This window comes from Ahaetulla prasina, chromosome 5, assembly GCF_028640845.1.
Source record: "Ahaetulla prasina isolate Xishuangbanna chromosome 5, ASM2864084v1, whole genome shotgun sequence".
Taxonomy (NCBI): Eukaryota; Metazoa; Chordata; class Lepidosauria; order Squamata; family Colubridae; genus Ahaetulla; species Ahaetulla prasina.
The window spans coordinates 95,763,725-95,778,931 of NC_080543.1; the positions used below are offsets into that span (position 1 = coordinate 95,763,725).

At 36.7% G+C, this 15,207-nt stretch overlaps 2 protein-coding genes across 9 annotated transcripts in view; one reads left to right on the forward strand and one right to left on the reverse strand.

Moving 5' to 3' along the window:
• The first annotated feature begins 1,354 nt into the window (after positions 1-1,354).
• On the forward strand, positions 1,355-13,088 carry UNC50 (unc-50 inner nuclear membrane RNA binding protein). 8 transcript variants are annotated; one of them, XM_058186437.1, is made up of 8 exons: positions 1,355-1,655; positions 2,510-2,569; positions 3,688-3,760; positions 5,065-5,348; positions 6,190-6,310; positions 6,983-7,122; positions 7,206-7,307; positions 12,946-13,088. In XM_058186437.1, the coding sequence occupies exons 4-8, from the start codon at positions 5,069-5,071 to the stop codon at positions 13,047-13,049; spliced, it is 747 nt and encodes a 248-aa protein (XP_058042420.1). In that variant the 5' UTR covers positions 1,355-1,655; positions 2,510-2,569; positions 3,688-3,760; positions 5,065-5,068; the 3' UTR covers positions 13,050-13,088. The 8 variants fall into 8 exon arrangements, with proteins under 8 accessions (XP_058042420.1, XP_058042419.1, XP_058042413.1 ...); XM_058186430.1 differs by lacking the exon at positions 12,946-13,088 and adding an exon at positions 7,912-8,275 and having other exon boundaries at positions 1,364-1,655; XM_058186432.1 differs by lacking the exon at positions 12,946-13,088 and adding an exon at positions 7,912-8,275 and having other exon boundaries at positions 1,364-1,655; positions 2,510-2,547; positions 3,686-3,760.
• Positions 9,213-15,207, reverse strand: part of MGAT4A (alpha-1,3-mannosyl-glycoprotein 4-beta-N-acetylglucosaminyltransferase A) — a 74,431-nt gene continuing 68,436 nt past the window's right edge. The window contains exon 16 of the mRNA XM_058186429.1: positions 9,213-14,572. Coding sequence (XP_058042412.1) covers positions 14,546-14,572 — 27 coding nt within the window. The 3' untranslated portion in view covers positions 9,213-14,545. The remainder of the gene's footprint in view (positions 14,573-15,207) is intronic.

A 15,207-nucleotide genomic window follows, 5' to 3' on the forward strand; every position in this document is an offset into this window, starting at 1 on the left:
CCTTTCGTGAAGGAGTTACGAAAAGTATAGAAAACGCGCCTTGCTTCGTGGGGAGCTTCGTTTTTCAATTGGAAGCTATACTTACGTGCTTCTTCCGCGGGCGAGACAGCGGTCCGTAGACTTCAGTGGAGGAACCCAATATTTAAATCAGGGGTCTCCAACCTTGGCAACTTTAAGACTTGTGGACTTCAACTCCCAGAATCCCTCAGCCAGCAAAGTCCACAAGTCTTAAAGTTGCCAAGGTTGGAGATCCCTGATTTAGATGTAGGCGTTATTTGATAGGAGTTTATGGGTTTGGAGGCGATCTTATTATAAGGTTGTTCGACTTGTGTTTGATACGCATCGATGCATTGGCTGGATTCATGTGAACCTCTTAAGCTAAAATATAGTGTGTGTGTGCCATGATATATCAGAAATCGTTTGTTAATTATAGTGCACACAGTCTGTTGTGTAATCTAGGATTAATTATGGTTTAGTGCAGGGGTTTCCAACCTTGGCAACCTTTCAGACTTGTGGACTTCAACTCTCAGAACTTTCCTGGCTGAGGAACTCTGGGAGTTGAAGTCCACAAGTCTTAAAGTTGCCAAGGTTGGAGACCTTTGGCTTAGTGTATCGCATAACTGTGCCTTTCCCTTTTTAGTATGAAAAATAGCTCTGCTATTGAAAATCTAGTATCACCCTTGCATAAGGCTGTGTGCAAAATGGTAAACTATGCACTGCGTTGACCCCAAATAACAAAAAAAGAGAGAGACATAAATAGATGACCAGCAAAGCGATAGGGAGTTGCGTAAATCTTTGCCTCCGCAATCTTAATATCCGTCGATTTTTGCAGCTCGGAACTCTTTCCCACAGTAGAGTAGCACATACTCGTATTACGTTTGATGCTTTAATTATAAAAATGTATGGATATTTATTTCTGCCCGTTGCCCGATATTGTTTACTTCGAAAGGGAACAGTGAGATTGAACATTTTTTTTTTAATTTATATCCCGCCCTTCTCCGAAGACTCAGGGCGGCTTACATTGTGTAAGGCAATAGTCTCATCCATTTGTATATTATATACAAACGCACGTTTTAAATAAAAATACAAGGGTGAGTCGGTTTAACATTGGAGAATCAGCATTAAAAAGCCTAGCAGTATCTCTTTATAGTACTGAGAGAAAGAAACTTGCAACGTAACTCACTATAACGTACTCCTGTTCGATGACTGAGCCCTCTACCCTTTTTTTAAAAGTCCGTGTACGTCATCATCCTGCGCTTAAATACTCCGTGGCCGAGCCAACATCTCACTGTCAGCCTGTACCCCTTGCGTACGCATGCGCTATGGCACTTTCGGGCTGGAAGTTACGGAAGAGTCTGCAACTTAGGGTCTGAGTGGTGGGGGAGGCGGCAGTCAAGCAGAATTTGCGGGGTGGGGGTGTTTTCCTCTGGGGAGCGTCTTTAGTTCCCCCCCTCCCTCCCTCCCTGGCACAGCAACCAGACAAGAAGAGGCGGGGTTGGCAGTCACCGCTCGCGGAAGGTGAAAGTGGTTGGAACGTTCCTGGGGTTCTGGAACGGTGGGAATCCGAACAGAGCCACGCCCCCTTTTCCTCCCTTCTCCGCCTGCGAGCTTTCAGTCCGCGTTTTCTACCGCCTCGATCGTTCCTGCCTTAAAAGGTACCTGCGGCCTTTCCCCACCTTCTCCCTCCCGCTGCTCTCCGAGCCCGCCTCTGGCTACTATAAACCGATGGCTTGTCCAATAATCTGTCATCTGTCATAACTGAAGTGCCCGAATCCAGGGAATCAAAAGCAGGCGAATGAATGCCCTCCATCAGATCACATCTCCAGGGATATTCCGACGGTATTCCCGATTCTTATCCACTGGTGTTTTGTTTCCTACTTCCTCTGTTCCCTTCCATTTGTCGAGTACCATCGCAGACAAAACGTTGCTTTAATAACTCTGCTGGTGGTGGTTTTTTTATTATTTTTATTTTTATTTATTTTTATTATTTTTTATTGGTGCAGAAATGCAGTTGCCTATTTTATGAGTTTTTCTGAATCTGTCATGGTTTTCCTCTGTAGGATTAATATTCTCTTTACCCTGTTTTCCCCAAAATAAGACATCCCCTGATAATAAGTCTAATCGGGCTTTTTATTTTTTTTATTTACTTCTGAATCCATATTGGAAGAGAGATTCTACTTTCCTCATATGTTAATATTAGCCTGATACAAGTTTTTGAAGATTCTGGATTTCTTTAAAAAAGTGTATGACTTCTCTAATTCTTCACTACCCTGTTTCCTCCAAAATAAGGCATCCCCTGATAATAAGCCCAATCGGGCTTTTGAGCGCACGGCAGTAAGGCCAAGCGCTTATTTCAGGGATCAAAAAAATATAAGACAGGATCTTATTTTTGGGGAAACACAGTATTTCTTCAACAGACTGGCCCCTCTTTATCTGTTCTTGAAGCCAAAGCCACTTATATCTTTTCTTCTTTGGACATTTAGGAATATTTTTTTGCTTCTATTTTCAGAATGCCTCTGTCTCTTCCTGTTGGGTTCTCCTTTTAGAAGTTAAGTATAATGTCTCTATGGTATGTGTTGATTTTATGCTCTGACTGTGTCCTGCAGAACAAATATTACTAGCTTGCTGAATTTAACTTTCTGAATTTAATCCATATGTTTTGTAGGCTGTTCCATAGGCTGTGGCTGGCATTGTCCTGATTGTTGAGATTTAATTTAGATTAGCTAAATGTTTGATCTCTTCTATGCCCATATATTTTTCTTGACAAGAGAACGAAAGTATTTGGCTGATGCTTTCTTCCAGGTTTGATTTTGGGGGTTCTTTTTCTAGGAACTTCTTTCATTGTCTAATTCCTGTTCTTGATTTTTTTTTTGTTTACATTTATATCCCGCCCTTCTCCGAAGACTCAGGGCGGCTTACAGTGTATAAGGCAATAATCTCATTCTATTTGTATATTTTTACAAAGTCAACTTATTGCCCCCCCAACAATCTGGGTCCTCATTTTACCTACCTTATAAAGGATGGAAGGCTGAGTCAACCTTGGGCCGGGCTTGAACCTGCAGTAATTGCAGGCTGCTGTGTTCTAATAACAGGCTTCTTACAGCCTGAGCTATCACGGCCTGTGATTACTTTTACCTTCATTCTTCCCCTTCAAACTTTAGCAGCAAAGACACAGCCTGCTCTACTTTATTGCACACTTGGCCTATCCTTAGAAAAACAACTTTTGCAAACATGTACAGATAGTCCTCGATTTACAACCGTTTGTTTAGTGACCATTCATAGTTACATCATCACTGAATAAAATGACTTATGACCATTTTCACATGATTATTGTAGCATCCCCACAGTCACATGATCAAAATGTAGTTGCTTGGCAACTGACTCAAATTTATGACAGTTACAGTGTCCTGGGGTCAAGTGATTAACTTCTATGACCTTCTGACAAGAAAAGTCAATGGAGAAACCAGATAACCTTAATAACCATAGTACAATACTAACAATTAGAGTGATTCACTTAACAAATGTGACAAGAAAGGTAGTAAAATGGAGAAAACTCAACAAATGTCTCGCTATGCGACAATTTGGGCTCAGTTGTGGTTGTTAAGTTGAGGACTACCTATATTTTCTGCAACTGGCTTTTCATTCCCTTTAAAGTATTGATTTACTTTTATTTCTGTTCTTCCACAGTTATGTTTGCTGAATGGTTTTCTTGTCCCTAAACCTTTCTAGCCATTTGAGATTTACTACACTGAATCAAAAGGTATAAAAGCTCAGTTGTTGCCTGTTTTTGTCAAAGATAATTTAAGAACTTTATCTGTTTGCTGTCATTTTCTACAGTCTCCATACATACTTCATACTTGCAGCACAGTCTCCCTTACTACGCGGGAAAGAAAAATAATTTAGTTTTCCATTTGTACAACTCAATGATCTTATGAAATTAATAAAGCTTTGGATCATTTAGAGATGTTTCACAAAGTCAGTATGTATTTATCCTAATTTGGCCTGTGCGAGAAGATAATGGTCTGAACCAGCGGTGGGTTTCACATTATGCTACTACCAGTTCGCCCCGCATGTGCACGCTTGCTCCGTGCACGCGTGCATCTGCCTTTGACGTATGTGCCCAGCCTTCCGCACATGCGCTTTGCTCACATGTGCCCCTTCCGTGCATGCTCCTGGCCTCAAAAACGTGCCTAAATAGGATGGCGTAGTGCCAAGGGGGGGCAGTTCCACCCACAATTTCCACTACCGGTTCACATGAACCGGTCCAAACCAGCTGAATACCACCTCTGGTCTGAACTATATCAACCACATAGCTCTCTGGTACAAGAGGGGAAGAGGAGTTTGCAGAAGCCTGAGGTCCATGCATATAGTTATGGCTTGTTATAGTACCTGAATGAAACTTTGGGGAGTGGGGAGTGGCAATGAGAGAGAAAAATCGCTGCCAGTGATTGTTTGTTGCTTTCTCTGCTTGTCAATATTTTGGAATGGCAAATTCCTGCCACACTTGCTATATATATCTTGAAATTCTCCCAAATTTCTTGGAAGCAGCGTGGGGTTTTTTTTAAGCAAGCATTATTTCTACCAAAAATCTTACAAGAAATAGGTAAAACTGTTTCACAGCTATTTATGTATTGAGTTCTTTGTACTGAATCACATCATTGCCAGAACCAGGGAATCGTATAAAACGATGACTTTAGCCAAGGTATTAACATTAACCTCTCTGCTTATTCAAGAATAGTGATGCCAAATGGATGAAGTAGAACATTTTCCCATTCGTTTGTGATCTTTTTCATTTGGAATCTTTTGAGAAATAATTTTTGCAAGTGTATCTAGTACGTTAAAACTCTGAGTATACTTAACAGATAGTGTGAGGATTGACTTTCTACTACTATTATGTTTAATAACAGGATCTAATACATGCCTATATAAAACAGAGCCAAGGACTTACTATCTAGAAGTGGGAGGAGATGGTTTATAATTTCAGCATGGAAATGGTGCCTGCTTTGAAGTTTTAGCTCAGATATATTTCCTTTTAAAAATTGTGGTTATTTTCCCTCTCTTTAGCAAGATGTTGCCTACCACATCAATTAATCCCCGCGATCAGGGCAATGGATCTTTAAATACTAGAGCATCAGCAAGACACACAGCTGGGGCAAAACGCTATAAATACTTGAGAAGACTCCTTCATTTTCGTCACATGGACTTTGAGTTTGCTCTGTGGCAGATGTTGTATCTGTTCACTTCACCACAGAAGGTATACAGAAATTTTCAGTATAGGAAGCAAACAAAAGACCAGTGGGCTAGAGATGACCCTGCTTTCCTTGTGTTGCTGAGTATCTGGCTGTGTGGTGAGTAGCTGAGAACTTCCCTATCTATTGAAATTAGTGTTTCTAGCTTGGGGCCTTGAAATATTGGCAGTAATGAGTCCTCAGAAACAAATAACCAATTTGTTTTGGTGGTTAAGGGCATCAGACTAGAAGCCAGGAGACTGTGAGTTTTAGGCTTGAAAGCTGGTTAGGTGATTTTGGGCCAGTCACACTCTGCCTGCCCAACTTTGCCTCTTAGAGTGTTTGTGGGGAAAAATAGGAAAGAGTATTGTGTGTGTTTGCAGCCTTGAGTTATTTATAAAAACAGTAAAGGTGGGATATAAATAAAATAAATATTGGTGTTTTACATAGTGCTCAACTAGAGTAAACGAATACAGAATTGAGAGCTAGAAGTACCATGCCTGTACATTCCCAAAGACCGAACACCTGCTGGTCGAGTCAGAGTCACAGTATTTGTGAAGGAATTCAGAATTGTGTCTGAACTCTAGGAACATCAATGTCCAGTAATTATCTGTTGGTAAGCAGGCTAACCTGCTGAGCTATTTCATCCCTAGTCTTAAAAAATACACCATTATCTATAACTTACTTCATCAACTTAGAAACATGTAAGTAGAAAAGCACTTTACGTATATGTGTCTTAGTTTTCAGACTAGCAGTATTGACAACAAGAGAATATGAAGTATTTGCTTGGAAAGATGAAACTATATAAGTAACTAACTTCATTGGAGTTGGAGGCATATTACTGAATGAGTCTTCTTTAAGCAGTATTAAATTTGGGGAGCACATCACTATCCAAAGTTAGAGCATCTTGTATACTTTGAATTAATCATATATGTCACTGCTCTTCATCTTCCTCCTCCAGTATCCACTATAGGATTTGGCTTTGTGTTAGGCTTGGGATTTGTTGAAATGATAAAGCTGCTGCTGTGGGTCGTGTTTATAGACTGTGTAGGAGTTGGCCTTCTAATTGCAACTTTAATGTGGTAAGTATATTTAAAATAATTGTAAAATGCAGATTTCTGAATTTAAAAATTGCAAGTTCCAACAGAGAATTTAAAATTAATAGTGTACTCCACTATCAGCTCAAGATTTGGTTAAAAGGAAAGACTAGAATATTTTGAACAATGAAGCATAAGTGATACTCGCATATTGGATTTACTTTCTGGAGAGGGTCATAGAAAATTAAAATTAATTCTGAGTTCACTTATTACCATATCACCGTTACTTGACATTTATGTATGCAGTAGAGTTTATGGAAACCATCTGGATTAGAAAATGATTAGAAAAATATGTTTAGGATTCTCTGGCACGTAATAGGCAAATACTGTATTAGAAAGAGTGGAAAACCTTTTTTCCCCCCTTGTCCTAATTTGAGAAGAGGAGGGTGGAAAAATTACTGAAGTATATATTTGTATTTTTAATATTCTACTAAGGAATCAAAACTATTTTTTGCTTTCATAATATTTCTTAAAAGAACTTGTAAAATTTATTTTGGATTTCTAGATCAAAAACCCATTTGGATTTGAAAGTACTACAAAACATGAAGAGTAAATGCTACACAGAAGGAAAGAGAGTTAAGAGTTATTTCATGCTATATTGAAATAATAAAGCATTGCACATTTTAATACATAGGTTTTGAATTTCCCCCCACAAAGGTTTATCTCCAATAAATTTTTGCTAAAGCATCCGAACAGGGACTATGATGTGGAATGGGGATATGCCTTTGATGTTCATCTGAACGCTTTCTACCCACTTCTTGTTATCCTGCATTTTATCCAGTTGTTTTTCATTCATTGTAAGTATTTTTTTTTAATTGAAGCATTTTTATTGTCTTGCTTTCTTTTATGTCATATACTGAGGCTGAGTTATCTCTTGCAGATGTAATTTTATCAGCATCGTCTATTGGCTATTTTGTTGGAAATACTTTCTGGCTGGTTGCAATTAGCTATTACATCTATGTGACATTTCTGGGGTACAGTGGTAAGTAACTGTAAAGCTTTCAGCAAGAAATTAGTATGGCAGATGAGAAGGAACAGTTTTATTAGCATTAAACAAGCGTGCATAAATGTTGTATCATTATCTGTCAAACAGCCATTTTCGCAGGCCAGCTGCTCAGTGCCTGAATCCGGTTATATAACCGCCAGGGAGGAGATGATCTTCAGAACTGGGTTATAAGTACCGGGGTGGGGGTGGAGGGGTAGGCCATTGTAACTTTGAATGGTCATTAAGCAACCAGCCATAAGTCAAGGACTATCTGTAATCACAGAGAAGCTCAGTTCAAAGTCTTTACTTTTGCTCCTTAGCATAAAACCTCCATGGTTGTCTTGCCATACCCTCCCTTGGAGTATAATCAATTACTTACGTGAGTCCCTGAAGTGAAAACTCTGCCATTTCTTTCAGTGGTTTGTTTTTGTTTTAGGAAGCTTCATATTTCCAAGTATTAGCAATTGCTTTGGGGGAGGTGTTTTTTAGTGAAAGTGTTATTAGCTTTCTCGCACACAAGGGGGAGCCCTTCCTGCTCTTTTTTATCCTTGAGACAAAGAGATGCAGTCTTGGTTTCTACTGAAGCTCTGCTCCCTTCCAGCACTGCCATTCCTGAAGAACACAGTGATCCTTCTGTATCCATTTGCGCTTCTCATCTTGCTGTACGTGGTCTCTTTAGCCATTGGATGGAACTTTACTAAAGCACTTTGCGTTTTCTACACCTACAGAGTAAAATAAACTCATCTCCAATAAATAACACCTTGTACAAATGTCAAACCAGGTGAAATGAAGATACTCTTGTACATTCCTGTAAATAACTCCTCACTGTAGATCAGTGTATACAAAATGTTTGGGGTTTTTTTTAAAAAAAAAGCACTGACAGCCTTCTGACAATAAGCCTTCTATATCCCTCCTTTGTGGAAGAGTTGTATATCTCTGTAATAAAGATTCTTTTTAAAATTCAATTGCTTTTAAGTAGATTTCTTAATACACTTTTTATAATTAAGACATTCAATAAGATATTACAAAATTCAAGATTAGACAAGTTTCAGTAATGGGGACTGATTTTATTTTACTTATAAATGCCTAGTGTGTTTTAAAGACAATACTTAAATGTTTGCCATCTTGTCACCCATATAAAAAAAGTGGGTAAAAACATAGTAAGAATGTTCTGTGTGAATCTGTTGGCCTCAAAGAAGCTGAGCTTTTACTGCTATGCATTCCAAGTAAGATTATTAAAAACATGGTTGGTTAGCATCAGGTAGTAGCTATCACTTAAGATGGGAAACACTATCCAACCTACTTTGTGGTTATATATTCTGGAAGATAGTCCAACCATTCTTGTGTTAGTCTGGGAGCTTCTAACACATACACATTTACACAATTCTAGGGCATCAGGAAAAGCATAACATTGTTGTGCCCATAAATTTTCCAGGATATATAAAAAGTCTGATAAATTTTATATATAGTGTATAGATTTTTAAAATTGCACTTCTTTATCCTTAACTTGCTAAAATGTCCATACTTTTTGCTATTCATGTACTACAAAACTACAGTCATGCCACAGAAAATGTGCTTTTAAGTTTAGTTCTGTGATGTAGGAGCAAAATTGCTGCAGATAACTACAGCTTTTCAGTAGTTCTTAATGCAGTGTGAATTATTCAGGATGCCTGTTATACATTCAGTCTTTCCAATCCCACTATCCAACAGATTAATAAAGTAAACTTTAATGATTAATATGTAGAGTAATACTCTAGTCACATTAATATGTAAACTCTACTAAGTGGTTAGTAAATTGGTATGTGACAACACTCTTAGAAGGACATGAGGAAGAATATGGTATATACAAATCATATATAATAGTTTGCAGGAGGGGGAAATAAAATGAGAGAAATGGAAAACTGAATAAAGAATGTTTATTGATCAAATTTGCATAGCTACCCGTCTCAAAAAGCAACTGGACAGGAGAAAAATATATAGGGCTATTACTGCATATAACCTCACAAGAAGTTTCTGCAGGAAAAGTATTGTGTCATTTTGATTTACTTTCCCATCTTCTCTCGCTAATCATTATCCCACCTCAGAAAATTAAAAAGAAAACACTTCTAAAATAGCCATTCTATGCCAGCTGGAATTATGCTGTATATCTATATCTTAAAACTATTGCATATAAAAAGAATTTTTGTTTAGTTTTATGTACACGTTTTCCAGTTGTATTTATCTAATACAAATACTTTCAGCCCTTCTGCAAAACTTTCCATTTTTTTCTAGTTAAAACTCCAGAAGGCAGTTTTTAAAAATATTTATTTCAAATAGTACATGGGCAGCTCGTGGCACATAGCGCATTGATGAAAGGCACAATTAACATGACCCAGTTAGATTTTCAAATGTAGCAGCAAGATTAACAATATCAAAATCTAGCTCTAAAAAAGTTTTACAAGTAATGAAAATGCTTATATGGAGAATGCCAAGAAATCTGGCTGTAGGATAATGATTCACATTTCACAAGCACAAGAACAGAAGCACAACTAGAAAACTGACAGAGTCAAAAAAGGAGTAGGGCAACTCTAAATGTTTTTAACCAATAAATTGGTTTCTACTGACAATCAAAATAGCATCTTCAAAACACCATAATTCAAGTAATATACAAGCTGTTCCTTTCTCCAAAAGTAGGAAGTAGTCTGAATTTGAGACCTAATAGACAAGAAGGGGCATGAAGTAATATTTGTACTTTTGCAGGAAGAATTTCAAAAGCTTTAGGGGGAAAAAACATTCAAAAGCTCTTTTAAAAAACAGGGATGTTTTAAGCACCAGAAATATCCAGACACCTATTTATATTTTAAAAATAACTATTCTTAATTATCAACTGCTAAGATTTAATATTTTAGTAAAATAAAGAATGCCAAAACTTGAACATTTAGTTCAGCTGCATTTATTTTTAAAAAATATGAATGTCAGTAGAAAATATAAGAAAAGTTAATTATATTGGGTTTGGGATGATGCTTTGGGATGATTGATATATTTAGAAAGCTGAGAATGCATGAGAACCTAAGCACAATGAAATCTGGGCAGAGCACTAGCCTACTCTCAAAATGGCTACTATGAGGAAACCTATAACTAATTCACCAAAATGCTATTTTCCAGGCACTCTTCTAAACAAAATTCTGGGCAGTTACCACACATTTTATTGGATAACTTAGGAACTATTTTTTGAACTAAAAATAAGCCTAGTGCCATGTATTAGATTCCCATTTTAGAAATTTTGAATTTTTAAAAAAAACCAAACTGGTTGAGCAGATGGTATAGGATGTATTCCACAAGTTATTATCTACTCCAAACTATCAGGATATACTTTTTTGTTAAGTCACCAACTGCGAATTTTCTACTGAACCTATTTTCTAACAACCTAGTGACAGATAAGTAATTCTTGAATTACAACCAATTTAGCAACTGTTTGAAGTTACAATGGCAGTGAAAAAAATGCCTTATAATTGGTCCTCACACTTACAACCATTGCAGCATCCACGTATTCACTGATCAAAGCCTGGGTGCTTAGCAACAGGCATGTATTTACAATGGTTGCAGAACCCTGGGGTCATGTGATCACCATTTGCAACCTTCCCAGCCGGCTTCTGACAAGTAAAGTCAATGGGAGAAGCCAGATTCACTTTACAACTGCAGTGATTTGCTTAAAGTGGCCAAAAAAAAAAAGTATAAAATTGGGCAGGACCGACTTTACCGCTGCCTTTTTTAGCCATAGAAATTCTGGTCCCAGTTGTGATTTTACACTGAGGACTATCTAATATATTATAGTTGCACTCATGTCCTGATGAGTTACTGGAAAGCAATAAGCTTTTTGCATATTCCATTCAGTGAGATTATTCTAAGCACCAACTCAATGCATACTGGTTTTTTGTTGTTGTTTTTTGCATTTGGCCTTCAAGCCAGTATTATACTGACTTCTGGTGATTGCCTAGACAAGCCTTTGCAGTTTTCTTGGCAAGATTTCAGAAATGGATTGCTATTGCCTCCTTCCTAGAATGAGAGGGGGGGAGACTGGCCCAAAGTCACTCATCTGGCTTCATGCATAAGGCAGAATTAGAATTCGGGGTCTCCCAGTTTCTAGTCTAATGCCTTAATCATTACATTGCCTCTCTCACTGTTATACTTACAAAACAATAATCTAAATCTTCCACTAGAAAATAAAGTATTTGAAATTATTTTTAATAATCTCTACCACAGCATCAGATTAAATGAATGTACTTAGAATGATGCTAAAACAATACCATTAAGACAATTCTGTTACTATAGCTCAAGTGGTGGATAATTGTACGCAAGCTGTTTTCTTCATTAGAGCATTAATCCACATAGAAATTTATTGGTCCATTTAGATAGCCTTATACAACTGGCCAATTGCTTTGGGGGATGGGCATTATTACCTGATTTATCCTTAGCCTGTTGGATCTTTAAAGCTGGCAGTATAAAGAATTGACATTCATTACTTATTCTCATTTCCAGTTAGCAATACAGGAACATTTTGCTAGTGTACCTCCTTATCTGTTACATGGAATGGTTTATACCTAAGACAGGTGTCTATTTGTAGTGGTTTAAAGTTAAGGATTAAAACATTTCAACTGTAATACTGCAAAGCAGAATACTACTGAATACAGGAAATATTGCATCTGACTAAGTATGCCTAAAGTTGCATTGGAGGACATCACTTGATTTCTGGGTTACTGTTAAATCAATTGGCTACTGATTTTGGAGAGCAAAACTTTCCCCCAAGACCATACATTCAATGGGAGGAAGTGGTCTTTGGAAGAGAACAGCAAATTACATTTAGAGCTATGATTCAGACTAAGTTTTAAATTAAATACAAAAGGTTAATAAACCTACACAAACTGCAATGGAATAAGCTACTGGGGATAGAAAATCTCACATTTATGAGGCAGAGACTCATATATTACTGATCTGCTATGTTAGCTTGACCTAATACAAGTGATTATATAGCTTTACAACTTGTTCATAGCAAACTTAAAATACGGAAATGAATATTTTCATTACACATTATTCCCTTTTCCATATAAAGAAAAGGTATATATTTTGAACAGTTTATCACCAATTCTCTGTGTTTTTCCTACACAACCTTATTTTTAGGTAGGAAAATGTTATTCTTGATTATCATTATTAAGTTTATCATAAATACTCCATACCCCACCCACTCATCTCAACGTGGCATGTCAATATTAAATACACATTCAATTAGTGTTCAGTATTACAGGTATTACAGGTTATCTAAAAATAATTTTAAGATTTAAGATTTATAGAACATTTAGGAATCAGAGTTCTTCATTAGTTTAACATATGTCTGTAAAATAGGCCATTATTACTATTCCTTCCATTTTGGAATTGGTACAGGCCATCCATAGAAGTAGTAATATTCAAATTCATAACTTAGCTAGTATGTCATACAAGCACTTCTGTATGCATACATCCCCAACCAACAAAGAATTTCAGCAAAACTATTTCATAAATATAAGGTCCCATCTAATTAAAATCCAAGCAATCTCAAATCTTAAATAATTTGAAACAATTCAAGTATTTTTTTTCACACTGTGATCTTTTTTTCCTTTAGAAGCCGTTGGACTCTTCATAGACTCAAATAGAAAACAGATATCCAATCCACTCAATACATTACAAATCATTTCTATATTCAATAGAAGGCAAGAGAGACACTGATTTTTGGCAAAAACTTACATCCGAGACACAGAAATATCTAAGAATTAACTCACAATACAAGCTATCACTATTGAAGATTTACCTGTGTGAGTCATAGGACTAAAAAAAAGCCTTGCTTTTCATAACTTGGCTGGAGTTAGATAATAATTTTTTTTGTTACTATTATTACTTTACTATTGCATGTTTTCTGTGCTGCGGAGCACAAAGTGCTTGAATTGCCTCTCTTCAAGGCTACTGACCAAGCAAACATCTTTTTTCTTTGAAATACAAAAGACAACAAGCATTTGGATCACAGGAGTTTTGCTTCAGTCAATTGGAGTGCAATGCTTTTAAGCAGAAGCTGGATCTTAAGAAATAGAAATCACTTCCACATTTAAGGACTGACAAAGTTATAATTATAAAAGCTCAGCTGAGGTTACTGTGTATCTGTTCCATTATCCCTAACATAATGCTAAATTAAATCATTCAAAAGCACTGAGCAGAGTTCATTGAAAAGGGGATGCAAAACCAAAAAAAAGTTGATTTCAGAAGGCATTGCTATCCAAAGGAGCAACTTGGCTGATTGCATTGAAGAAAACTTTACAAAGATTAAAAAAGAACAACCTGTTATCAAAGTACCCCTTTAATGGGGAATGATTCAAACTTTAAATTGCTGCAGACTTCATTCACTCTATTGAAATATAAAATTCCTTAATTCCAGGGCTATGAAAATCATAGGTAATGTTCTTCAAAGTCCTTGCACGCCATGTCTGTATCTTTGAACACCATATCTGTGATTCTATGAACCTCTCACGAAGATGTTCTTCTGTGGAAACCCTTCTTATTTCGGTGGGATTTGTGCAGGAGAATCTGGTCTGGTACAAAAGTGCTTCATTGGCAAATTCAGTTTAACTCTTCTAACCATGGCAATATATTACAAAATATGATCATTAACCAAGTAAAATGTACAGTTAACTCAAGAAGTAAGATAATACATTAAAAAAACTTAATCAAGTTATTATTGGCATAAAAATATGTACTTTTCAAATTATTTAATAAATTAAATACCCTAAAATTTTTGAATATATATCCCTGATAATCTATAAAAGAGGGTTTTCAATAACAAAATAAATGGACTTTCAAAAAGTACCCTCTTCATAAAATGCATTTTAACACCTTTTTCTCATTTCCAAGGAATGTAACAATATGTACACCTTTTATGTACTTAACTCATCACCACTGGATAGACCAAGGAGAATTTATGTGCTCCCTAGTCAACCAAACTCATGTTCAAATTATGAATCTAGATAAAGAATGCCAGGTGAATATCAGTTTCTATGTTGTAATCGATCCTTCTTGCTGAGTCTTTATTCTCAATTACAGTAGCATTCACGGGAGGTAGTGTTTCAGTGAGAAAATTGAGTTGAATTAAGGTGCATACTCAATATCTTCCTTCTGCAGTTTGGACGATTTTGCAAAAGTGTTCAAAATCTGTCTTCTTTCTTCTTTAATATTGATCAGTTGGGGAGTTTTTTAATATGAATCTGTAATGCAGAATTGAAAAATGTCTGATAGACCCCAATAAATAGTCAAACACTTAAGCAAACATAGTTCATATGCTTTTCAGTGTGATGTAATCAAGTTTTCACAACATTTTACAAATGCTTGGGAGCACAACAAAAATCACCTTTTTGGAATGTGCTTCTGCATGTGTTTTGAACAAGAATGACTGTTAATCAGAGATGGGGTGAACTGCTAGATCAGGGCTGTCACACTAATCAGCAGCTTGTGGGCCAGATGTGTCACACACTGGCCACGCCCAGGCCCGGTTTAGTGAAGGGAAAATAAGTCCTGATAAATCATGTGATGCCACTGTGACAACACGAGTTTGACACGCCTGTGCCAGATCAAAATTTAACAGAAGACATGATGAAAGTGGTTGCTGGGAGCTATTGTTCAGTACATCTCTATGGTCATTACTACTGAAAGATAAAGGAGAAACAGAAGCTTCCTCTTTTCTATTATAAGGTATAGTTCTTTGTTATATTACTACTAGCCACGATTTCTCAGTTAATCTAAAAGAGTTTTTCCCAACATGACATTTCAGATGTATAGAACTTATATGACAGACCACCAGATTTGGCAAGTCTGATCTAAGTTATTGAGACTCCTGCAAACT

Bases quoted from the DNA above. Each gene is read 5' to 3' on its own strand.
- UNC50 (XM_058186436.1), top strand. From the start codon at position 5,069: ATGTTGCCTACCACATCAATTAATCCCCGCGATCAGGGCAATGGATCT. The intron at 6,311-6,982 runs GTAAGTATATTT...CCCCCCACAAAG, and splicing joins CTAATTGCAACTTTAATGTG to GTTTATCTCCAATAAATTTT. The intron at 7,308-7,911 runs GTAAGTAACTGT...GCTCCCTTCCAG, and splicing joins GACATTTCTGGGGTACAGTG to CACTGCCATTCCTGAAGAAC.